This window comes from Diadema setosum, chromosome 19 (genome assembly GCF_964275005.1).
Source record: "Diadema setosum chromosome 19, eeDiaSeto1, whole genome shotgun sequence".
Lineage (NCBI taxonomy): Eukaryota > Metazoa > Echinodermata > Echinoidea > Diadematoida > Diadematidae > Diadema > Diadema setosum.
This window is the reverse complement of record NC_092703.1, coordinates 34,157,599-34,184,287: the sequence shown is the minus strand read 5'-3', so window position 1 is coordinate 34,184,287 and position 26,689 is coordinate 34,157,599. Positions and strand designations below refer to the sequence as shown.

The window sequence follows — 26,689 nt, the reverse complement described above, 5'->3', positions numbered from 1 at the left end:
TAATAAAAGTTATATGAAATTTTGAACTTGAGGTTAAAACTTTATTTGTGCAACTCAAATATGAATAAATTTCATAAATGTAAAGAATACATAACCTAATTATACCACAAGTATAATACAATATAGATCGATAAGTTAAACATTTGAGTAAGAAAATTATTACTTACAGTCATGGAATAGACATGTGGTTACGCTGTCGTTGTGCAGCGATATTCATGACTTATTGGGTTACGTTAAAAGCAAAAAAAAAAAGACATCAAGACTTTCAAACACTTCAAAAACTTATATTAGGACCTTTACCTTCCATTATTTACATTAATGATCTTTGCAGATCATCTGACATATATATTGCTTTCTTTTATACTTCTTGCCGATGATTCAAATATTTTTTTCTCCCACCAAAATCCATTTACCTTTGTCCATACTGTCAATTCTGAATTTAAAAAGAAAATGACTCAATGGAAAAGAGCCAATAAATTATCACTGAATCTTCAGAAAACAAAGTATATGTTATTTAGTAAGTCTATAGAAGTTTTAGGCACAGATATTATTTTTGATGAAGTTCATTTAAAACGTGTATCTCACATAAGTTTCTCGGTATTAGAGTGGAAAGTAAACTTTCGTGGAAGCCTCATATTATTAATATCAGTAAAATAATTTCGCGTAATATTGGTATCATTAAAAGACTTAAATCTCATATCCCGTTGCCTTCTTTGTTGACGTTGCATTTTTCATTAATATTACCTTATTTTGATTATGGAATTTTAGCATGGGGTAGTGCCCATCAAACTTTGTTGGATAAACTAATGTTATTACAAAAAAGGCACTTCGTAATATTTTTGGTGTTTAACTACGTTGCCATGCAGATCCATTATTCGTCAAAAATAAGATTTTAAAGATTAAAGATTTGTTTTTCTTTCAGCTGGGTCAGTTTATGTTTAATTATAACACAAATGCACTTTCCAGTATTTTTAATTGAATGTTTCCAAGAAATCATTTTTTTTAAAATAATTATCCCACCAGGCGATCTAATGAGTTTCATTTACCCCTTTTGAGAACCTTTTTGGCGCAAAATACATTTATTTACACTGGCCCTATAGATTCTGGAATTCTTTAAGCTGTGATATAATAAAACTCTTTATCTTTGAATTCGTTTAAGCGTAAGTTGAAACTTTTTTTTTGTTGAATTCATAATAAGATAATATACTATTCATTACTTAGCTGGTCTCTACAACCTATAAGGGTTCATCGTCAATCATTAATTCGTCAATCATTTCATTCATCATTGTGTATTTTTTTTTTACATTATCTTATTTGTACAAACTTTGCTGAGCTGCTCGAGCTCTGAAGCACCTCATTTTCCTCTTTCAATCCCGATGCTCAGCGTGTTGGCTTTTCCTTTCATGTTCCCTTTTCTTTCTTTCCTTTTTTCCTTTATTACTTTCAATGGTATACCCTTCTGTCAAGTCATGTAATGTCGTGTGTTTCTCCTGTCTTGTTCTGTTCTGTTTTGTACTATCCTGTCTTTATACACAAATATATTCACATGAAGAATCCTTTGAGTGGTCCACAATTTACAAGCATGCTTTTCAGTGAACCTCTCAATTCTTTCTTTTTTCTTCTCCAGACATGACTTTTGTATCTTGCCGGTATGCATGTATAATTTTTTTATTTGTTAACTATCATCTACCATGTAAAGTCGAATACATGCCAATGTTATATCTTCTGATTCATTTCGTATTATGTTTGCCGGAAAGAAAGAAAGAATGAAATAAATGAACTGAAACGAAATGAAACACCCCTCCCACACCCAAGTACAATATATATATATATATGTTATGATACAAAATAATATTTCAACACGTATGCCCCCTTTACTATACTGTTTATTTCTTTGTATTTTTTCTTTGTTAATGCGCATGCGCAATTGTTTGTTGTTGTCATAGAAGAAATCATAACAAAAGGACGCTTTCACCCATCCAGCTTATCCGAGTCCAACGTTACCGGACACCCCGCACTGTCGTTTGTTTTTGGATAATTAAACCACATTAAACCACAGTTGATATCGGCGGCTGAGGCATGCTCTCGCCATCACGGAGCTTTCCAGAAGGACTTTGTTGTCTGTCTCCTGTTTTAACGCCTGGATCGCGATGGAGATGGTTTAGCTCTCTACCGTGAACACAGTGTTGCGTTGTTTTAAGTTTAAATTTTAATTCCATTCTTTGTATTCTTGTATTCCAAAATATATTCTTTTGTAATTGTTATTCAGAATTTCAAAAAAAAAAATAAAAATAGATCTAATATTCAAATTTAAAAGAATTGCTAATAATGCGTCGTTCCTTCTCCCCCAGTCTTCTTATTTGGACAACGGATTAAGAAAATCGCTCTCCCACTTTAATATTTATATTTCTTTTGTATTTACTTAAATACCGAGTGGACGCCTATTTGTCCCGTCGGTGACATATATAAAATGTAATACACATTCCATGGAGCGTAAAGTGGGTAAGACAATGGAGAAATACTAAATTCGTTCTCATTTTATAATAGTTATCGCTGTCCCACACTTTTCCCGGCCAGAAAAATGAATGTAGGTTTAAATGCTGTCACCCCATTCCCTACCCAAAATAAGGCCTTTTTGAAAAATATACATTCATTGAGTGCAAGAAAAAATTTTCAGTACCAAGGGTCAACCAATGTCATGAGTATATTGGTGCTACCAAAATGGCCATTTGTGGGAGAAATTTCATAATTTGACCACGCGGTTCTGCCTCTCCACTGCTCCGACTGTGTTGTTGCATTCCTTCAGGTAAATGCACTGCACAGCTTGGCAACACGAGTTGTGTGGCTTCCCACGAGTCTCTGTGTTCCCATGCGGGTGGAAAATGGAAAACTTCGAAGGACGTAATCGTCCGCAGCATCCGTAACTGTCCGCAACTATCCGTAAGCGGACGAAAGTGTTGGGATATGTTAACTTGCGGTTACTTTCGGATACTTACGGTGGACGTAAACGAACGCAAACGGACGGGATGTAAAATATTTTGCGGATAGTCTGCGTCCAGGCTACGGATACTTGCGTTCAGTTAGGGATAATTACGTTTGGTTACGGTTACTTGCGTAAGCCTGCATCCGTAGAATCCCTCTGCGAAATTTTGAACATTTCAAAATTTCGCAGGCTTGGCGCCGTCATTTTGCGTTTCTTTACGGGTGAGTTACGGACAGTTACGTCTACATACGTCCCTGCGGATGCCTGCGTCCACGCTGCGTCCCCCTGCGTTCACTCATCCGTATCTATCCGCGGCGGACGTTACCCATCGTAAAGCACTGTGTGACTGGGGCATAGGAAGTTCATTTCCGCGTCCAAATTTTGGTCTCGATCAAAATTTGGACGCGGAAATTTTTCTCTCTCCAGAAGGTGCGGAAACGCCCCGACATGTTTAGGACAGTGAGCGGACACGTTCAGGAACGTGCGGACAGCTTCCCGAAGGAGTGCGGAATACCACATTTTGTCCGCGTCTTGTCCGCGCCCTAGTGGACGCCTAGTGCGCGAACCTTTGTTACAAGTGCGCGATAAACATGTTGCCCGTGGGGTGGGGGAGAGGAGGGGGGACGGCTAAGACACCTCATGGCTGCGCCCAGTGCCACAAAATGTCTGCTGCCCTCAACGAACCCGAATCGGCCAATACAATACGCAATACACACACACACACACACACATACACACACACACACATGCACACACACACTCAGAATACCTAATGTCAAATACTAGTAGGCATCGCCTTCTTCACGCATCCGGGCATGGACCTAGGTCCATGATCCGGGTAACAATTAGCGTACGCATAAACGAGCAGCACACGGCTGGGAATAGTTGTGCCTCGGTGACGTCGGACTTTTCGCCAAGACTTGCTCATTAGCATATTCACCATACAGATTCACACTTTTTGAAAAAAAAATACGAGCTTATTTGATGATTTGAAAGTTAGTTTTTGGTGAAAGTAGTTCAGTGGAGGTACCAACAACAACATATATATATATATATATATATTTATTTATTTTTTTTAATTTGTGAGGACTGCCTCAGTTTAATAAAACCTGCTGCAAACAGTAAGACAGTTTCTTAGAAACAGAGAAACAGAACCAAGCAACAAAACTCTTCAGTTATTTAAAAACAATAGGCATTGCATTCAGAATCTGTCATTAACACAAGTACACACCTAGGCACCTACACATTAATCTATACACACATATGTAAGTTTAGAATTTTCCGCTTGCATTTTCCTCTGAGTTTTTTTTTTTTTTTTTTGACACATTGTTCTCTGACACAACGTACTGTTCAGACAGAATTTGTGTAAGATGAAGTCTCTTTCAATCTCACTCACTCCGATTTTCACCGTGGGGATAGTTGGCTCTACCACCACAGCGGGCACGGCGGGACCCGCTTCTAAGCCAACGACAGAACGTGGAGGTGGCATCGTGGGACACAGGAAAGCTAGAAGTGCTAAAGTCTTAGCACCAGAGGAAGGCAATCTTGGATTTCCTACTGAACTAGAAGCTAAAGGTACAGTCAAAGTGTTTCTTGAGGGGGACCCGCAGCAGCTATAGGGTGAGAGGGTGTGGCACTTTGAAAGAAGCATGTTAAAAAACAAACAAACAAAGAAACGAAAACAAGGCCAGCCTGTCAGACAGTATCAACTCAAATGTTGAGCAGACTTACAAATCCTATTAAAGGGATCAGTCCATTCTGTTGGCCAGACTATTGCATTTGCCTCATGACAGCGATTTGTTTACGAAAGGTGGTGTGCACTATAATACATGGACTACGTCTTTCCATTTTTATATATAGAGCCTACCTATTTACCACGCCTGTAGTGGTTACGAAGACATTATTATTTGGGCTCTCAGTCTGTCCAATACTCATCAACCGTTGAATGGGTATTCCGCGTTCTGCTCTACTCTAAAAAGGCTTGAGGGTGACGTGCGAGTACAATAACTGAGTACGTGTATAACCATACAAAATGATCTAATTAGATTTGAATTATCGGGTAAAAGGTCACTGAAGTATGTGAAATACAAAAGTAAACCTTTCAATGGCCACGTCAGGTAAACTTGTTAGGTTGAGGTGCTGCCAAAATCTAATCTGCTAACAGGCTGGATTTGTGTTGAACTACAACAAGAAATGCTAGTCTTGGTTAGTTCCCCATCAAGAGGACTTATGATCTTAGTAAATTGTCGTGGATTGTTATTCATCTGTTCTCTTCATTGTCGATATTTTGTTTCAGAAGTGACAGAGATAACCCTATGGAAAATCAGTGAGTGCATCACCCATGAACAGTTCATAACATTTTGTCTGTCTTTTGGATGCTCTAAAAGTAAAATCAGTCATCGAGAATATGAGATGAAGAGAGGCATTAGTATAGAAGAGGTTGCATTCAAGGTTCTGCATGAGTGGGACCAGAACCAAGTGGAAAGGCAGGCCCGTTTCTTGTTTGACATTCTGGTCCGGGAACTGAGTATCGACAGGGACTTATTCCTTTCCATGTGTAAGTAAACCCATTGTTGTTTTTGGTTTGTTTGTTTTTTTGACATGAAAACCATAGGAATGGTTGAAATTTTGCGACTCCAAACCAACATTTAAACATATTTCATTCTGCCAATTGAACCCCAAACCTTGAGTTTGCAAGGCTGATGCTCTCCCCACAAAACAAATTGAGCTTTCAAATATGCATGCCTTATCTCATTCCTGGGAGTGGAAAAAATATTATCTATCATGTGTTCACAAACCTGCTCATGTTGACTATTCTACAGCATGTTCCCCCACCCCCCACCCCCATCCCCACAAAAAAAAAAACCAAAACACACAATCAGATTTGCGCATTGATAATGCCCAATACTGTAGAAATGCTACTTCAGGGTCTTAAAAATATAACATCTTAGTTCTATTTTGCAGAAAACCCCATTTAGTTTGGTTAAGCGGTCACAGAGAAATGTGGATTGTTGTAAAGCATTTAATGAGTCTGATTCTTCAAGTTTAGCACTTGGATGCTTTTGTGTGTGAAGACAATAGACAGAACTTGGAGGGAAGAGATTCCCGACATCCTCTACAAAATTCCTCATTTCTCTTTGAACACTGAAGCAAATTGAATGAGGTTTTCTGTAAGATGTGGGCAATGAGTTATAGTTTCGTATCCTGAAATGGTATTTGGATTGATTCGCTATCTTTAAAGTTATCATTGCGGAGGGTCCCATTGTAATTTTTTTTTTTTTTTTTTTTTTTGGGGGGGGGGGGACATACGTTATACTCTATACAGTCATCAGCGTTACGTGCCTAAGTCATGAAATGGAGTAAGGATGTGATTGGTGTAATATCACTATATATGCGAATGTTTGTTTATCAATTCAACATCAAGATTTTTGAAATGAGCTATTTCAAAATACTCATTAATTTTGTATGAAATGTGTTTCCGAAGGATAGTTGAAGGGTTCTGTGATTCAGTGTTTTCCCATTACTGAAACAAAACTTGGCCAAGATCATGGTGAATAAAAATGATCGTTACAGAAATCCAAATGAGTATAAACGTCCGCGGCGTGCGTTTGAAATATGATTTTACCAATGGATGATTTATTGATTCGAGAGTTAAAGCTATTAAAGTTGAGTCAACGTCATTGTCGACATCTTGTCTCATCAGATATTATGACGTTATATAACCAATAATAATTATTTTGAAATGAAAAGTTGCGATATATTTAAAGAGTTTTAAATGTTCTGTTATCTTCATGCACTCATTATCAAATCACTGAATAGGCATTGAACAGACAGTTACTTTCCATATTTTTCCTTTGAATGACTTTAATAATTTTGTTTTATATATAAAATTTCAACTCTATGCAAAATACAGAATGAAATCAATATAGTGCTCTGTTAAAAAAAAAATGTATCTTGAGAACTGAAGATTAAGTAAATGATTGAGTATCCGTTGTTTCAAACAATGAGGATATTCGGTCTACTTCGAGAGTCTATTCTTTCTCCGTTACAATTTTCATAAAGTATTAATCACCCTGTAAAACAATAAATGCTTCAGTATGGAATTATCATATGTGGCAATGTCAAGAATCTTTAATCTGTATGGAAAGTCAGCTGAAGCAGCATCTCAAAATATTTGAATCTTGCAGAACAAAAAAAAAAGAAGAAAGATTCAAACAGGTTTTGAGGGAAGGATTTGTGTATATATAAATATATATATATATATACATATATATGCAATTACATAATGTGTATACATCTGTATACAGTTCATATACACAGGGAGCTTTTCTCTCACCTCCCTGATATGCATTTATATACATATGTATACAACTAGTACTTATGTAAGTTTCTTGATATCGCCACATACTATGATAATGTGTGAACACGTGTACTAACTGATATCGATGTAAAAACTGGGTTAACCAAATCTTACTTTGTTTTAATTTCGTTTCGATAAGTTTGTGGCCAGTTAATCTCTCACAGGTGCGTTAGTGAGAGGATGACAAACACTTATTCTTTTACACTCACGTCATGAAGAGTTCCTTCCTAATAGATGTTTTTTTTTTTTTTTTTTTTTTTTTTTTTACAAAAACGTATTCCCTTAGTCCCACACAGTAAACCCTTCAAAGTATCAAAATTCTAGTGAAGAAATCGAGAAATCAGGCAATATGAAAAATAACTTTTGTTTAAAAAAGTGCTTAAATCCATTTCTGTTTTGTCCGAAAAGGTGCTAGCTCCAGCGAGTTCCAATCAGAAACCTGTGTGCATGCTTGACCGCAATTTGACTCCAAAAGGCCAGTCTGTTTTCCTGCCTGTTTAGTTCTTGGGATGGCATGGAAATTACTTGATGATTATCTGTAAAATGTTCCATTTCTTTGCATATAACAAATTCTTTGCAGAGATAAAGGAAACAGAGCAGGAATTATTATCGTGTCGAGATAACCAAATTTAATCATCCCGGAAAAATACACAAAGTCACAAAAGCTTTAGTCACTAAAACAACATTAATGTGTTGTACATCATCGTGCTGAAAAGGAAAATGTTTCAATAGGCAATAAATCCACAAAATCCAAATAAAAACAAGAACAAAGTCAAATTACTTGTTTGAAGATCAGTGTAGACACGTAGACTTTTCTGAGTGACATGTTTATTAAATCACACTATGGGGTTCTATTATGGGATATGTATATTCATTACATGAAAACACATAGGAGCATGTCGAAATCAAGGTTATTCTCCTTTCAATCAAAATGGATTTAGCACCTTTTGGAAAGGAACTCTTCATATAATATAAACACGCAGCCAAAAAAAAAGTCATCTTGACTTCAGACTCGAATAGCAGAACACTAACTAAGCCTTGATCACAGAGGACATAATAATAGCAAAATACAGAATACAAATAAATCATTACTGTGATGCAGGACATCACATCAACATGCCCCAGATCCTGATGAAGACCTGATGACAGGTCGAAAGCTCGATTAAAAGGGAGAACAAGATCGAGAGCAATGTCCACCTCAAGTATAATTTCTTTCACTATATATATTGGTGTATCAATTATCAATTTGTTAGTTCCCATTCAGTTGAAACAGAAGACTTTCAACGGGAGTCTGAGTCTTCCAGACCCCTGAGGGATCTCCAGCTGTGGGACGTCGCTGAGAATGCCCCAATTGAGAAGTACATCCCGATAGGGTTAAGACTCTGCTTGAATTACAACACACTAGTCAGAGAGGGAAAGAAGGCAGATTTTGCCCTTTTTGGAATCTTGCGGGAATGGCAGCAAGGACTGTCAACAAATGTGGACCAACCCGAGACATTAGCACAAGTCTTGGAAGCTTGCCAACTCAAGAAACTTGCCTATACTGTGCGTAAGTTAATGTAATCATGTTTGTTTGATTTATTTTTTTTTTCATATGAGAATCATAAGCGTCCCATTACGAAATGATTTAATCACACACGTCGTGATCATTGGTACTATTACAGTTATTACTGTCTCATTACCGCTGTTTTTCTTACACGTATCAATATATATATATATATATATATATATATATATATATATATGTATATATATATATATATATATATACACACACACCTGCATGTATTTACAAATTGCTTAAAATTAGGAAGCAATGTGATATAGGGGAAAGTCTTGTTTTTGAGAATTACTGTAAAGATATCCAGATGCCAGATGCCAGATGTCTACTTTCACATTGCTCTAGGGACTCTAAAATATTGTTCATTTATTCTTTCTTAACATTATATTCAAGAACATTAATTTACAAAGATTTTGCTACTCATGGGACTAAACAAAATAGCGTGATATCATTCGTTTTGCTAAGCCGGAATTCCCTTATGCTTTGTTGCCAGTACCGGTATACCGCTGATTAAAAGTAAAGAAATATGCATGTCAGAAATGACGTTCAGCTATTTTCATTACGATTTTTTAATTATTATTTTGTGTAAAGGACGCAACCACTTGAGTGTCACCAATGAAGGGAAGACCATGATCATTGTACCATCACAGCCCCCGCCCCAAGCGAACCCAGCAGAGCAGAGAGGTTTGCATCTTAAGATATCATCAGATTATTGCTTATTGTGTATTAAGTACTCATTAATCAATCAATTCCTCTAGAACGGTTTAATCTTCACGTTCTGAAGGATGCTCTGTGAGGTATTTTTTTTAGAAACATATTTGTTGTCTTAATTGCTACATCTTTCTTCTTTGTTTGTTTGTTTGTTTGTTTGTTTTGGTCATGATTATTTTTGTTATCAGTGTTCACATTGAAATCTTTCAGTTAGCTTACAGCCTTTTTAGGAATATTTCCAAGGCATGGTTTTTACCACGTAGTGCCTATAGGGGATGAGACACTAAATAAACATGACGTTATTAAATATGACATTTTCATCAGCGCTTCAGAATAAATACATGCTCTGAGTATAACAATTCGATACCAATGAAGGAAGACATCATATATTAAAACGCATAAAATGAATGTATCCATGGCAAAGGGGGGGGGGGGAAGTAGAAGAAACATCCAGCAATAAATCCATATATCTGGGGGACTAGCTATGCAACAAATACTCAAACTAAGCCTAACCAAGTATTACTTGTAGGTGTTTCACATAATGACCTTCGCAATGTTATAGCCTTTTGCCTGAGCATTAGCTGACTTCACACAAATACCAATTCGTTCACGTTGATTATATATACCAGTTGCGCAGGGACTTCATATCGCAAATGCCAAGTGTGTCCTTATGTAAAAAGCACATGAAGCTGTAAACCGAATGTGTTTGATTACCCAGTACATTTCTGCATACATTAGTTAGGCTTACTTGCATCGGTGTCTGAGCGAGCACATGCCATGTGAATATGAATTCAAACAGTACCCTGAAAAAGGCAGCAGAAATATTGCTTTGTATGCGACAAGAATGAACAAGTCGTCTACAACAGTTTCTTGAAGTTCGTGGGGTTAACATAAACATATGTATCAATTAACATCAGTTTAGGAAACTCGCGCCTTTATAGTGAAACTGCTAATACTGCTAGGAACTACCAGTATACGACTGCTACTAAGGATATCCATTATGGGTGTTTACTTTAGATAATCTTTTCGAAAAAGAATTTAATGTCATCTCTTTTTTGTTTTCTTTAATTTCTTTGCAGATGTCTCACTGTTGGTTAGTCACAGTAATCCTGAGGTTCAGAATGTAGCTGAAGCTAATGTGGAAAAGCTACTACTTCCAACACAAGACAATCTCCAGTCTCAGTGTGGTGTGGTGGGAGAGTCTTCCATGGCAAAATTGAGTGGTATTGTTAAATTGCGCAAACTCTATGCGGACCTTGTGAGGGCCATTCAAAATGCAGTTGGGAAGGCAGCAATGTATCAGCTTCAAGAGATCTCTCTGCACTCTATCCACTTGTCCGTGCGGGTGTATAGTGATGAAGGCTACACCCTCCTGATGGATGACATTCGCAACGGTCTGCTTGGTCGACAGCTGGGTGATGCACTCATCCCACCATATGCACGCCATGGGTTGCCAGATAGCATCTCATTTGATGTTACCCTAGAAGAGAACGGTTGGCAAGGTGCTACCCGGGTTACTCATCCGTTATCCCAACAAAAAGGATCTGACGAAAATTCTTGGAGGATTCCATCACTCATTATTGATGATGTTGGGTCATCCCATGAACAGAGAAAAGAGTCACAAGTTCCCGAGCAGGTGCCACCAGGTATAACCCCAATCATCGCATCCGGTTCTGCAGTTGATTCATTACATCATGAATCAAAATCCTCCAAGTCAAAGGCAAAGGAAGCACAGGAATCATACACTGTACGAGAGAGGATGGGGATTGCAGATGTTGCAACAACTAGAGAAAGGAAAGGAAGCAGGCAGGATACCACCGAGAAAGGTAAATTCATAATAGGAAATCATAATTTTGTGAAATACACATCAGCTGAAACAAGGTTCTCAATTGAATTTTTCAGTCCGTAAACTTCTTGAAGGAAACTATTTAAGATCAAATTGGTAAAACTGACTCAGAGTCTCAGAGTCATGGCAAAAGGTAGCTCGATCCATTCTTTGATGTGGAATCGTAATAGCATTGTCCTTGTTATGCCTCTCCCGGGAGGGTGGTCTTTGTAAGTCGTGTTGTTCTCTTAGTGTGACCGTATCCATGGTATCATCTCAATTTCCTGATCATGACGACGGAGAGGAAGTCATTGTGTACTGGTCCAGTCATTGCCCTTAAAATGACTAAGTAGTCATTGTTTCCAAGGTTATGGTTTTTCACATAGATATTTCTTGCAAAGACCTCACCTTTATTTTTTCACCTTGGACTGATCTCCTTCCAATGATTTCTTGATGTGTTTCCAGTTGATTGACAAGGCTTCTAAGTTCTGTTCTCCTTCTTCCTTTCAGGGCAATCCTTCTATTTCGTGGAATGTATATATAGGTTTGTGATTACCCTGCACAAATGCTGACTGTGCTCTCGTGGTTCTCAAGTGCATTTGTCATAATTCTTTCAAGAGAAATGTTGACAAGTCTTGGCGAAAGTAAATATCTGTGCCAAATTCGTACCGTTATTAGTATTCGGAACCAAACTATAATGTTGTCATTGAGGATAGTGTTTTGATGATGGTGATTGCGTCATTGGACAAGATGTTTTTACCCACTATGTCCCTCTCGACCCAGGTGTATAAATGCGTACCTGGCAACGCTAGGGTAATAATAATGGCAGGACCCTCTGGTAGAATAGTGGCAACACTGTAGAGGGTACCCTTAAGAGGCTACAATGGGTAAATAAGACCTTATTATCATTTTTATCATTATGAAGTTTGTATTTGTGCATGGTGGTCCATAAAATGTTTTTTGTCATGCCTTGTCTAACGCCTTTATTCAAACACTATGAAGACATGCTACAAGTTTTGTTGACGTTATAGATATTTTTCCTGCAGCACTTTCAGTATTTCTTCCTGTCCGGAAACCTGTCTGTTAATCAGCGTTGATCTTTTTCTGCTTAGGTTTTAAGCCTGTTCAGTGGAATCAGTTTGCTATATTATGCTGCAATTGATGTTAAAGGGGCTGTACTGTACGGGTTGAGGTAGGGATTCATGTTATTTACATTCCTAAGTGAGATAATGAGAAACCTCTAATGAAATATGAAAGAGCATGTAGCAGATTCAACGATTATTTGATGAAAATTGGTTTTCAAGTAGCTGAGATATCAAAAAAAGTGATAATAATAAAAGACTACAGGCCACGTCTTTTATTAGGATCTCTTTGTTTCACCTTGTTTTTGGATATCTCAGCCATTTCAAAACCGATTTTCATCAAATAAACTTTTGATACTTCTTAGATTTGCATGCTCTTTGACATCTCATAGAGTGGTTTCTGAATATCTCGCAAAACGTTAAATGCTAAATCCTCACCTCGACCAGAACTGTACACACCCTTTAAGAGCATCGATCATTGCTTCTCGTTAAGCTTGTTTAAGTTGTGGTTGCTTCTCAGCCCGTGCCGATTTTCCTGTCTTAATCGATTTTCTGCTGCCTCGACTTCTTTTCCTAGGTCCAGTCAGTTTTGGAAGGTCATCGCGTGTGCCAGAGCTATATATATATATATATATATCTGCAATATTCTGTCCATCGAGTGAGGATTTCGAGATCTTCAGTGAGTTTTTCCCCTATACATGTATTTGTCTTGGATGCTATTGGCTCTTTTATAGTTATGAGGTCTTTTGCAATCATATAGGACGATTTTGTGTTGTTCCTGGGTTGCTGTCGCTTCTCACGCATTGTTCTTTAATCCAGTTTCCACGTTACTTGTTTCATTGCTTTCCTTTCGATGTGTTTGTTCTTGAGCTCTCTCCTTATATCGCATCTCTCAAGGATATGTTATCTTTTATTCTTTTTCTTTGGTCGATGTTTTCCAAGTTTTTCTATGATTTTGTTGGTGGTTGCTGCAGAAGGAATTCCTGTAAGTGTATCCAGATCTTCCATATATCCTCTATAAATTCTCCAGAATGGTTAGATGCGCGAATTTCCCACCTATCATTGTTTTGAAAGTTTCTTGGATATTCAGATCGTTCAGCTTTCCCACATCAACTTTCAGTCTAGTTCCTTTCTGTTTGTTGGCCTTTCGAAGATGAAGACGAAAATTCATCATCACCAGGGTTTAGTCGCTTCCAATGTCTGCACCTGGGATAATTCTGGTTCTTGTAAAGTTGATCCGTGACCGAACTCGTTTCTTTATCATGATGAAGTCTATTAGGTGGTCTCCCCCATTTTATGTCATTGTCCTTCACGTTTTGTGTGGACAGAAGGTATTCACCACTAGCAAGTCATTGGTGCTTATTGCAAATTCTAGAAATCTGATGCCTCTGTTATAGGTTTTAGTGTTTGAATGCTCGCGGCATGTGCTATACCTCCCGCTCTTTTGATAATTTCTTTCCAGCTTTGGATGTCCCTTTTCTGCGATTCATCTTGAAACTCATGAGGTTTATAGGGTTGATGTTTTGCCCACGTATAGCTTCTAATATTGCTGGCACATGAACTTGCACGATGACGATAGTGAAAGGGCTTTGCCCCGAGTCGAACAACGTGATCATTCGACTGGAGATTGGACGGCAGCCCATGACTGAGTTCACAGGTAGACAAATTCCCCTTTATAGCAGTTTTCCTTCCCACTGCAGGAGATTTTGAGGCCTTTATGGCTTCTCCGATTTTTATTCCATCTTACCTCGCATAGGCCAATACCGTGCTAGTAAGCTGTAATCTTTAAAATCATAAGTTAGCTTTCCTATTAGGATTGCGTGTTCTGACATTCCGTTCGCCTATCGTGATATTTTTCTTTCGTCTTATGTTATTATTATTATTATTTTATTTTATTTTTTTTTATTCATTTTTTTTTAAATTTTATTATTATTATATTTTATTTATTTATTTTTTATTTTTTTATTATTATTATTTTTTTTTGGGGGGGGGGGGGGGCTGTTTACTAATCAGTTATCTATCACAGCTGCTCTTGGTTCCAGCCAAACGTTAGGTCCTTTTGCCTGGTGACATGAGAGCCAGTTTGATATCTTTGTATGCATGTCGTCATTATCAAGTGGTGTCGTATGGGTTTCTATGATGCCAGACCACAGACTAGGTCCTCCACGGGTCACCTTGGACTCGAACACGTGGCCATTGAGTTCGCTTAAACACTTTATCCTCTTGGCCGGAAACCGGTTTCGTGGAGTATTGTTCGCCCAGTGATGCCGTGTTGCTTCACTCGTTACGTCGTTAAGTACAGCTGCTTATAGACGAAATCACGAGATGTTGCGCTTGCAGCTAGCCGACGTGAGAGCTTTATGGGATGGGGACAGCAGCCGATCGAACAACTATTAAAGGCAACCTCTCCCTAGAGCCCCTGCAACATTTTTTTTTTTCACAGACAATTAAAAGTTGAGTCCGGTGCTCCCTCAGAAGCGGCAGAATAGGAAGACTTCATCGAGATCAAATTAATTCTAAACGTGATGCATCTTCTGTCTTTTTCTTCGTTTCAGTTTTATATTCTTTTTTGTTTTTGTTTATTGAAGTACGTAATTAAAGCCAAGTTACGTCTTTCTCTCCATTCAGGATCACAACCTCTGACAAAAATGCAAGATTGGAATGAAGAAGAAATGAGTAAATGGCTGAGGACTGAGGTCGGCATTTCAGATGGGAAAGTACCTGCTGGTGTTGACGGTTACTTGCTTGTGAGGTATGCAAAAGATGAACTTATGAAAGATTTCAAGCAACATTTAAATACAGCACAGTGCAGAAAAATTCTTTACAAGCGAGAAGACACACTGCAGAGAGAAAAATGTGAAATGACTCTGATTGCAAGTGCTCCACCAGTCTCGGCGTCAACCCAATTGCAAACAACATTATTTCCTCCAGTAGCCTATCCCAGTAAACAGCCAGCCAAGACGAAAACCCATCGCCTGCAATCTCCACTCGAGGGAATGTCTTTAGAGTCGAGTGCTGCGTCCATGGACTTTCTTCTTCCATCTGCAGACAGCGAAACTTTGGAACTTGACCTTTCTACTGGCAGCTTTGATAGTGGCGTTTATAGTAGCGTTTCAAACACAGAATCACCTGAATTAAAAAAAAAAAAGCTGAAGAAGGTGAAGGGGATTAGAAAAGGAAGCAAAAAAGGACATGTAAGCCAAAGAAAACATGATCATAATTTTTATCATCATACAAATTTGTGGGTAATACTTCCCTTTTTTGTAATGATTATTTAGAGATCTAAAGCAGTTCCGTTTTCATTTAAAACCGAAACCTTCCAATGGTGTATAAGAAGGCATTCAATGGATTGCAGGACTTTAAAGGGATGCATGGTATATTTTTGTGTGTGGATGAGGCTGGAGTTCAAGTTTTAACGTTTGATAGCATAATTAGAAACCAATTGTATGAAAATTTAATATTAAAGAGCATAAAACTTTAAGAAGAATGAACTGTTTATTTGACGAAATTGGTTTTGAAATGGCTGAGATATCAAAGAACAGGCTAAGACAAGAAATTAGGACCTAATAAAGGGTTGGGGGCTCACCTTTTTATAAGGACCACTTTGTTTTGTTCTTTTTTTATATCTCGGCCATTTCAAAACCGATTTTCATCAAATTAACTTTTAATACTTCTTAGAATTGTGTTCTTTGATATTATATATATATATATATGGTTTCTTATTATCGGGTAATAAGTTAAGACTTGAATCTCCATCTAAATCAAAACTATACAATTTCTTTTAAGAATGTATCTACAAGATAAGGGACGCGAATGAAACTGATCGCAAACGGTTTGAACGTCAGAAATTTAAACGTAGAACCCGTGTATGACACGAATCCTTCAGGCCTTGCGACCGAGAGGACGCGTTAAGACTGGTGAATGAGGACACTCCTCTCTCAATCCAAGAAGAGGTGATCACCGATGAACTCGAAAAACAAATACGTCATCGGAGAAACCACTTATCAGAGGCCGAGAGTAGATTGGTAGAGAATGTAGAGTGTCTAAAAGGCGATAGAAACATATTCATAGAACGCATCTTTCTCTTTGCCCAGAGTCATTGCACTTAGAATATGATTCAAAGGAAGGGTCTATGATCATTTATATTGCCAAACAAGCAGACCCACCAAATAAAGATCATGTTTTCAAACAGCCAGATTACAGGCTACCGCAGATCACTGAAAGTTATCTGCAAGCGCTTGTTAAACATACGGTCACACCGCCAGGATTGTATTTTCCAACCACTTGCCAGACCGTCATGCCCGTGGCGGAGTTACACTTAGCGGAGATGCATTTTAACGTGCAACACTTGCAACCCGTGAGGGAGTGGTAAAGTGCATGGGTATAACACGTTCTTTTCCAGAAATCAGTTTGAGTTTTGTAAGTTTGTGTGTTGAGTCTGTATTCTATTTGTGAAGGTTTTGGATGGATGTACGTCTATGCAAGTATACCTATGTGAGCGTTTGATAACCCCGGTGTGCGTGTGCATTTATGTTTGCGTGAGTGAGTTGTGGGGTACGTTTGGATGAGTGGTCATTACGATCAGTAGGCCTATTTGTACCGTGCAGCTGATTGTGTAGCATTTGAATAATGCCAAACTTGCACTGTCCTCCAATTATCATATTTCCCATCTCTCCCTTTTTCCTCCTTTCTCAATACCTTCTTGGTTTCTCATCTCAGCATTTCTTTTGGGGGGGGGGGGGGGGGGGAGGGGGAGGAGACATTACTCAACAAGCTTTGCTTTTTTATGGGTCCCATACAAGATCCGTGTTTACATAAACCTGCTTCAAATTTGTAATTGATATACATTATATTAACAATTTAAAGTGACGTTTATGTGAAAGTGTCGAATGTGTGAATGTTTGCAAAATAGATAATAAAATAAATCGAATTGAATTAAATATGTGGGTGTGTTGGCACGTTATGTGTGTGAGAGTGTGTATCCCACATGTCTATTAAAGGTAGGGATGCATGTCAGTGTGTCTATATGCGAGTATGTTAGTTGTTTAGTAGCCTGGATGTGTATAATGTGGGTGAGTGTGCGGAGCAGATAATATGGATGTGTGTGGGTGTGTATGTATGCAAGTATGTGTAGGTGGGCATGTGTAAAGGAATATATACCGGTAATCAAAATAGGAAATAATTAAGAGATATAAAGGACTTAATGAAATTTATTGGATTATTCTAAAAATGTTTCTCTTCAAATAATGGTATAGGCCTACGTGAAGACGATAATCTGGTATAGTTTGATGATATTCATGACATTTGTATAAGGAGAAGAAAGTAGAAATTTGTGTGAAGGAAAGAGAACTAAAGATCGATGTTGTAGTACGGAAATTTACAGAAAACGGAATTTGAGCATATGATGGGAAAATTATAGATACTCTATGGCAAGGATTAATTACATCAATAGAGGTGAATGTGGAACAAGGTTTTAGCAAAATCAATGCATGAGGTTTTATCTGGAATTATTCATTGTGATCAGGTTGGCTATACAAGACGCTGTACCGTAATCTACGTCAGTCTTTAAAACAACCAAGTGGGATCCCTGTAGACGTGGATTTTTAAAAAGCATTTGATCCCATTGCGAATGATGTGCCTTTTGTGCAAAACGTTAGCTATTTAGCTTTGTTAGATCATTCTGATTTGGGGTCAAAGTCTTGTACACGAATATTACCTGCTGGCCTCAAATGGGGTGGGGGAGGGGGACTCAGAGAGATATTTTGATATCAAGGGGTGTGAGGCAGGATGACCCAATATCTCCATATCTCTCTTTATTGGCTATTTGAATTTTGGAGGGGGTTGTCAGAAAAAAACAAGTACATCAATGGTGTTCAATTTGGGCACAATGAGATAAAACAAACCCTGTGTTGAGATGATTATTTCTTTGTAAGAGATAAGCATTCAAGTTGATGGGTTAGTGGTTTGAAATACATAAAGGTAAAACTAATATTCATGATAAGGTGAGGTGACATATGTACGGATTTAATTTGTGGGGGATTTTCTTGAGGAAATTGTAAAGACATATTGATTAACATAACATCAAAATCGTTACGGTAGCGTAAAGAAAGATATTTTATACTTATAAGGAAATTAACGCAAATATTCAGCAAACTCATTTACGCTATATATTACTCATAGTTGTCCCTTAATTGGTATTTTCATGAGGGGTAAACCTCTTTGAATTTTAATGGAATAGAAAAGATCTCATAAAAAGAACATGTATCAAGATTATAAATTCAAACGTTTGCTAATTACAAATTTTCCGATATCTGCTAAGGCTCAACGTATATAAGCATTGTATACATAAGATGAAGAGGGTATATATGTAAATGAGAGTATTGCTTTATATTACAAGTCATTATGTGATGGCTCTAAAGTGTGTATTACAATATCATAGATAAGTTTTGAGTATCCATAGTGTGCATACTTAATGCGTAGCTGTTTTTGTTTTAGTTTGCTTCACAAAACTTTGTAAGTTATACACGTTATTTTGCATGTATTTCGAATTTTGAATACAGATGTATGTTCACAGTTTTTCACATAATTATATAATTGATATGAGCAGTTCATGCATTTATTTTTAGTGGAAGATTTCATAGAAATCATATTTGTAAATGGTGCTGCTTTGGATGTCGTAACCAGGGCCCTCCTCATTTTATGCTACAGTATCAGACTTTTTAGACCGAATTTATACTAAATAGTTTGTGCCGCTTAGACAGAGTAAGGTAAGTCGGGTTTTCTGCAATTGTACTTTATTGAAGGGAACATGTGATCCCTCTTGATCAGTTGTGATAATGAGATAGCAAATGCCTTTGGTTGTAACACTTTTTCCCGTACATTCATTTTCATAACAAAGTACAGTATCCTCAGATACTTTATCATCAATAACAACAGTATGAATATATGTAATCATATACTTGACAGACATCTTTCATTCAAAATAACATAAAGATTCTTAGTATTTTGGAAGTGGTGTTTTTAGGTATAAAAGGGTCACCGTTCATATATATACACATAATTTGGATGCTGTCCATGTTTTAAAGCAATTGGAAGTCAAAATATAACTCTATTATATATTGAGCACAAAGGATTAAGTGTCATCTGTAAGGAAGATGCATGTGATTTTACGACCCATATTTCAAAGAGAGGACATGTCAATTTTAAAGCTAGTTACTGCAGTAAAATTGCCATCTCAGTAAGCAGTTTATCGTGCATTGTATATTTCGTAAACATGATAGTATCATTTTCAGCACCATTCCTACATGTTGTAGATTTTGACAATGCTTCCTCTATGAAAATTGAGCTAATTACTACATGTGTGTGAGAGATTTTCCGTTTATATGTGAAGTACTTTGTGCTGATTCAATTAACATTTTCAAAATATTTGTTAAATCTTATTCGCCTATGTTTGCTATACAATCATTGACACTTTGGTACATTCATAGGAAAGGTTTTGAGAAGGGTTTTTTTTTTCTTTTTTTTTCAAGGATATAAGTTGAACTATTGCTTATGTTGATCATAATTGAGAAGGCTTGTTAAAAAAACAAGAAGAGGATACTGTATACAGATAGTTCTGTATATGTATTAAAAATCAATGCTGTCCAAGCTTAATTTATCATCTTCTTAACCCAAAACTTTCCGCCGTGCTGTTGTTCTGGTCTTCTTTCTACACTGACAATTTGTTGGTCCCGCTGTATCACACACACAACTCAACTTGACCCCTTCCACTCCGTCATACTAAATGCAATTATATCAGTGGTACGTGCATTGATATATTAGTTGTAAAAAAAAAAAAACCCACAACAACAAATCTTAATTCTCATCATGCACGGTAAAACATTTTTATTTATTTCGATATCTTGCTCTTATAAGCAGGTTTCTGATGTATAAACAATATATTCGTATGAGTCTATCCTTCGTGAAGAGGAAAATGACGAGCACATTGTTAATGGATAGTGACTCATTTTATCATGTTATTTGTCAAATCATAATACATACATTAAGAAAAAAAAAAAAAAGAAAGAAGAAGAAGAAGAAGAAGAAGAAGAAAACCTCGCCCCGACCGGGCGATAAGAACAAAACATGATGATGACGCGGACAAAATGACAATGTTTATTGTGTTTACACATGTCATTTTATATTTAGAAGGCAAAATATTACACGGAGCAGTGGCTGCAATGATTTCTTTCGTTCTGAAGCGATCGCCGATTGGATCAAGAGAGGGCGCCGTTGCATAAAACACTCAACCTGAGAAAAACTCTGGTAAGAACTAAAAACTCAGGTTAGACGTGTTACACTGATGCTGCCATTGACTTTAACACAGGAAAAACAACCAGAATTTTTCTAAGGTAAAAATTTTATGCAACGGGTCCCAGGTGGGCTAAGACCATTCGGGCTAAACCCAATTGGGCTACAACCACTTCGTCTATTTACCATTTTGTCTAATTTCCACTTGGTCTAATATCCAGTTCGTCTAAGGACCAGTTCGGCTAATACTACTTAGTCTAATTCTCAGTTAGTCTAACACCACTTGGTCTAATTTCCACTTCGGCTAATCGCCACTACGTCTAATTTCCACTTCGTCTAATTTCCACATGGTCTAATTTTCACTTCGTCTACATAAAAGCCACTTGGTCTAATATTCATTTTGGCTACACCCGTTTGGCTATTACCACTTGGTCTACATTTCACTTAGTCCAATTTCCATTTCGTCTAATTGTCATTTGTTCTAATTACAACTTAGTCTAATTACCACTTGGGCTAATCGTCACTTGGTCTTATTTCCATTTCGTCTAATTCTCACATAGTCTAATGCCACGTGGTCTAAATAAGAGACATAACCATGGCTTTAAAAAAAGGAAGTGTTAACAACAGTTATACATGATACACACACATGCGTGTGTTTTTATCTTACAACCATCTTATCAGTTGAGCGGGGGGAGGGTGCGGGAAGGGGATATCCCCCTCCCACACCAGGAACTTTTTCAAAAATCTGTCTATAAAACTTATTTCAGAGCATCCAAACTACTGCGTTTTATAAATTGTTTTCGACTGAACCACAGGCGTAAATATACAGTGCTTCCCAATAAAAAGGAAACTGGATTTGTCAGTTATTTTCCCTGTAAAATAGAACAATTCATGTCATATAATATATATCATCATAAAGTTTATATACATTCCTCTTTTAATATGTGTATGTGTATGCATTGACGAGCAAGGAGAGTTTAAAATTTGAATGTCAAAATCAAGTTGCACAGTATAAATGGTCATCAAGATATGAAAGGATACTGCAACGTTTGTTAACAAAGGGAGGGCTCATCAGCAATTCTTTCACCAAATTTCTCAATGAGTATGAATACGGTCCCTCGGATAGGACATAAAATGGAGGTCCCGTGTATGAGAGAGTCAAAGCTCATGCACGTAAAAGATCCCGCTTCATTCATTCATCGCAAAGAGCAGGGTGTTTAACCCGGTGAAGTGGTCCCACCTCACATCCAACTGGATCCCATGGAAGAATAGCTTAGCATAGCTGAATATGGGCTATCCAGCCATCTTCTCGGATGGAAATGAACAAACAAACAAACAAACAAAAACGGTTTTAAGCACAAGCTTTCACTTGCGTGCCTGACCATGCAGCTAACAACACAGCAAAGAGTTTTCCTAGTAGGAGCCATTAAGGCCGTAGAGCACAGATGTGCGTGGACAGGCATGGTGGACATGTTGAACAAAGTTGGGGATAGAGTTACATGGTCTAAGATTTATGAGTTGCTCTTGCAAAGGATGAAAAAGAAATAAAATTTGTTTCATCATTAAATTGTTTGTGTGTCGTTATACGGTGTCACAATTAAGCGTCACAATTCTGTAAGTTGTAAACAAGAGAAGACAGCAAGAGAGGCAGTTGAGACATGCAAGAGATTGAAAAGATTAAAGGTCAGAATATCACTGAAATTTCATAAGGCTGAAAGGAATTTAAAGTAACTTAGTTAAAGAATGGTAAGGATTGTTTTATAGGCAAATTGTTCATTGTAATCTACAACAAAAGATTTTACTACCTTAAACAAGTGGGACTCTTTCAAGTCGAGAAAACACGCAAATATGCATAAAATTGCACCATTTACAACATGCTAAAAGTTCTCACCGTGGGAATGACATTCAGTGGAAGAATTAATACAAGAAGTTCATTTAAGTGATACCATTTAAGGTAAATTGTTCAATAATCATCTACATCAAAACATTCTGATACCTTAAACATTGGAACTGTTGGAAATCGATAAAACACGCAAAACATGCATCAAATTGCACCATTTACAACATCAAAATGCAAAAAGTTCTCACCGTGGGAGGGGGACATCCCCCTCCAAGCCCCTCCTCTCGCTCGGGTTCGGTCGCGTGCATGATGTTCAGTGTAATATCAATCTAAAAAAAAAAAAAATATTCAAATGATACAATTTTATAGGCAAAATTGTTCAATAATAACCTACATCAAAATGTGCTGCTATCTTAAACATGTAGGACTGATTCAAGACGATAAAACACGAAAAAAAATGCATCAAATTTCACCATTTACAACATCAAAATGCAAAAAGTTCTCACCGTGGGAATCCCTTCTCCCACACCCCCTCGCTTGCTTCGCTCCCTCGTATCTAACCGCTCCCCCTAGGATCAAATCCTTGCTGCGCCGGTGATAGGCCCCACTGATTAGTAGGCATTCACAGTAATGTCGCACAGGCGGAGCAAGAGCTGAAATACCACGATTTAGTCATTCAATGATATATTAATATTTCATTTTCTTACTTATTTTTTTAAGGAAAAAAATCCAAAAGTTCACCAAAAGCGTGCACCAGATCGCTAAATTTCAGGTCTGCAAATGCAAAATCTTCCTCGTGTGGGAGGGATACCCCCCTCCCACAATCTCCCCCCGTTCGGTCGCTCCGCTCCCTCGCACAGATATTTCAAAAACAAAAGAGGTCTTCATACTTTTAATGATTAAGGTCTGAAAATCGAAAATCATCTGACAAGCAAAAAAAAAAAGCGACATATTTCAAATTTCATATTTTTGCTACCACTTTCCTCCCACTTTACATTTCATGCAAAAGAGTGGAACATTCGATCCCTGTAATGTGTGTGTGTGTGTGTGTGTGTGTGTGGCGGGGGGGGGGGCACCAAGCTTTTCTCTCCCCCCCCCCCCCCGACTGAGCCGGTCCGGTTATGGGCTTGTAATCGTGGTGATGATGACTATCGCCGATCATTCCCCCCCCCCCCACTCCTCAGTACAGATTTACGCCTTTGCTATGGCCTGCTACTAGATAAAAAAAATGAACGAATAGAAGTAAATAATTCAAGCCCAATTAATATCTACACGCATTTAAATTGTGGCCTTTCATCCGGACCCTTTCAAGAAAAAAGATAGTTAACCATTCCACCTATTTCCGCAATATTGAACTTAGAATTTAAATATGTTTTTGAGCCAACATTACCATATTAATCGACACTTAGACTCAGTAGCCTGAGTCTGTGGTATCCTAACTGGTCATCAGACCAACTGGTCATTAGCCAAAGTGGGAATTAGACAAAATGATGATTAGACGAACTGGCAGTTAGACCAAGTGGCTATTAGACTAAATGAAAATAGACTAAATGTTAATTAGACCAAGTGAGAATTCGCCCAGGTGGTTATTAGACCAACTGGTTATTAGACCAAGTGGAAAAAGACCAACTGGCAATAGACCAACTGGTGTTAGACCAACTGAACATTAGACGAATTGATATTAGACCAAGTGCAATTAGATCTAGTGGCAAAAAATACGTTTAGACCAACTGGCAATTAGACCAAATGGAAATTAGGCAAAGTGACGATTAGCCCTAGTGGTCACTAGACCAACTGGTTATTAGACCATGTGGCAAGTAGACCAAGTGAGTAGTGGACCAAATTGGTTTAGCCCGAATGGTGTTAGCCAAACTGGTGATTAGACAAAGTGGGAATAGACCAAGCGGCAATAAACCATCATAATCATAATAATTACTTGAATTAGCAACCATGCATTGAAGAGGCCTATAGGCCTACACGAACATGTTCAAAAAATGCTCACACTGATTTGTAAGTTTAAGCAAGCTTTTGGATTCAACTTTGCCGCATGATCTGTTATTCTATATACAGGGCAAGCCACCATTGTGTGCCAGCATTGTATAATTTACAAGTACAACGAACTATGAGATAAATCCAATGTTTCCTACACAGAAATATGCAAATTTCGGCTCAATTGCTCGTACTAATTTAGAGTATTTCTCAAGTCCCCAGTCCATGCAGTTCGTTGGTATAAATTGTTATCTATAAGACCGTCACTATATCTTAATTAGAATTGTAAGATTTAATAAGCAAAGAAAAATGACAAGAATTCCATGTTTTGTAAGCTGAAATACACACACAAAAAAAATTCGGCTCGCTCGCTACGCTCGCTCGTCAAAATTTATCCAAATTTATTACATTTAAATCACCCTCAAAAGACCCTCTTTAAGTGCTTGAAAGAGCATATAATGTGGACTTTTTTAAAAAGTCCCTAAATACCGACATAGGGTTCAAAAATTAGGGGAGCAATTTTCACGCTTGCCCCGGACGCCGTTTTCCCTAGATACGCCTCTGCAAAAGAAGGAGTAGTTGTGTCTTCGTTGAATAAGCATACACACACTTTAAAGATGGAGTAAGAAATGCAAGAATGTATTGTGAAATATTGAATAAGCATAATGTTTCACAACCCCCCCCCCCCAAAAAAAAAAAAACATTTTAAATGTAACCATTGACATGAATGCAAGGCCACTCATGCATGGCTCTACAGCCTAAACATAACTCGTTTTCACACGGAAGTTAGTCAATAAGAGTGGCAATATCCCTGCAAAATAAATTTGCTTAACACTTAAAAAAGAGGCATCATTATTTTGATTAGGGGGAGTTACTTTCCTGTTGTGTGTAGGCCTATAATTGTTATGTAAATTATCATTAATTAAACCAATAAATCGAGGCAAAGAAAAACAAACGTTCAATACCAACCCCTATTAGATACTGGTAAACATTTTGAAATAGGAAGGGATATGATATATAAACTATATTCAAATATTTATTTATTTATTTACTTATATATCTATTTATTTATTTATCTATTTTGTGTTATTTATACAGGGTAGTCTCTTGAGTACATAACACTGCTTTACAAGAGGAGCTTGTATTACATAAAAATATTAAAATACCGTTTACAATTTGAAACAAATTTTGAATAATACAATGTTACAATTCATAACAATGATTACATACAATACAATACAATATACGAAAAGTTAAAAAGCAATCAAAATATAAAACTGAATATGATATTAGATGAATAATATGTATAACAATGTGAAATTAAAGTACGTCTTACATTCAGAATAACAGTATACATTTATTATAACCAGTAAAATATCACACATGATTGGAAAACAAAACGAAACAAAATACAGTGATCCATCCATTATCCCCTATCCCCACCCCACCCGCCCCCCTTTTCCGGATAATACAGTGTAGTTGCTGCAGCAAGATATTTTTTGTGTATAAAAAAAGAAGAAAGGCGTACACGGTCGGCAAGAATATATTCAGCAAAAATGAAAAAAAAAAGTCATCTTTCATATTTGCATAATTTCTTTAAATATTCAAACTACACAAAAATTTGTACATAAATAAATAGTCACTGTTTGATTTTGGTAAAAGCTCAGATTGCAAGAATATATAAAAATCAAAAATCAAAAGTCAAAACTTAAACACTTACACTGTTTCTTAAAATTTTCCAACGACACGGAAGTTTGGACTTGAATAGGTAACATATTAAAATACAATGTGCCTTGATACGAAAATGTTGACCTCATATATTTCTGTACGTGGTTTCGGAACAAAAAGAGGATTGTTTGCAGCATATCTTGTATAATAATATAATATGTCTGTTGGAAATTAGTTTCTTTAAATATATGAGTGTACGATTATTGATAATTTCAAACATCATTATGAAATGATTGAATTTAATCCGTTGTTGCATTGATTGCCAATTAAGCAACCATCAGTTGATGTATATCTATCAGCGTTTAATATCATTCTAGCGTA

At 37.1% G+C, this 26,689-nt stretch overlaps 1 protein-coding gene across 1 annotated transcript in view; it reads left to right on the top strand.

Moving 5' to 3' along the window:
• The window catches only part of LOC140242464 (uncharacterized), a 68,724-nt gene that overhangs the window by 20,888 nt on the left and 21,147 nt on the right, over nt 1–26,689 (top strand). The window contains exons 2-3 of the mRNA XM_072322196.1: nt 4,421–4,558; nt 5,280–5,540. Coding sequence (XP_072178297.1) covers nt 4,421–4,558; nt 5,280–5,540 — 399 coding nt within the window. The remainder of the gene's footprint in view (nt 1–4,420; nt 4,559–5,279; nt 5,541–26,689) is intronic.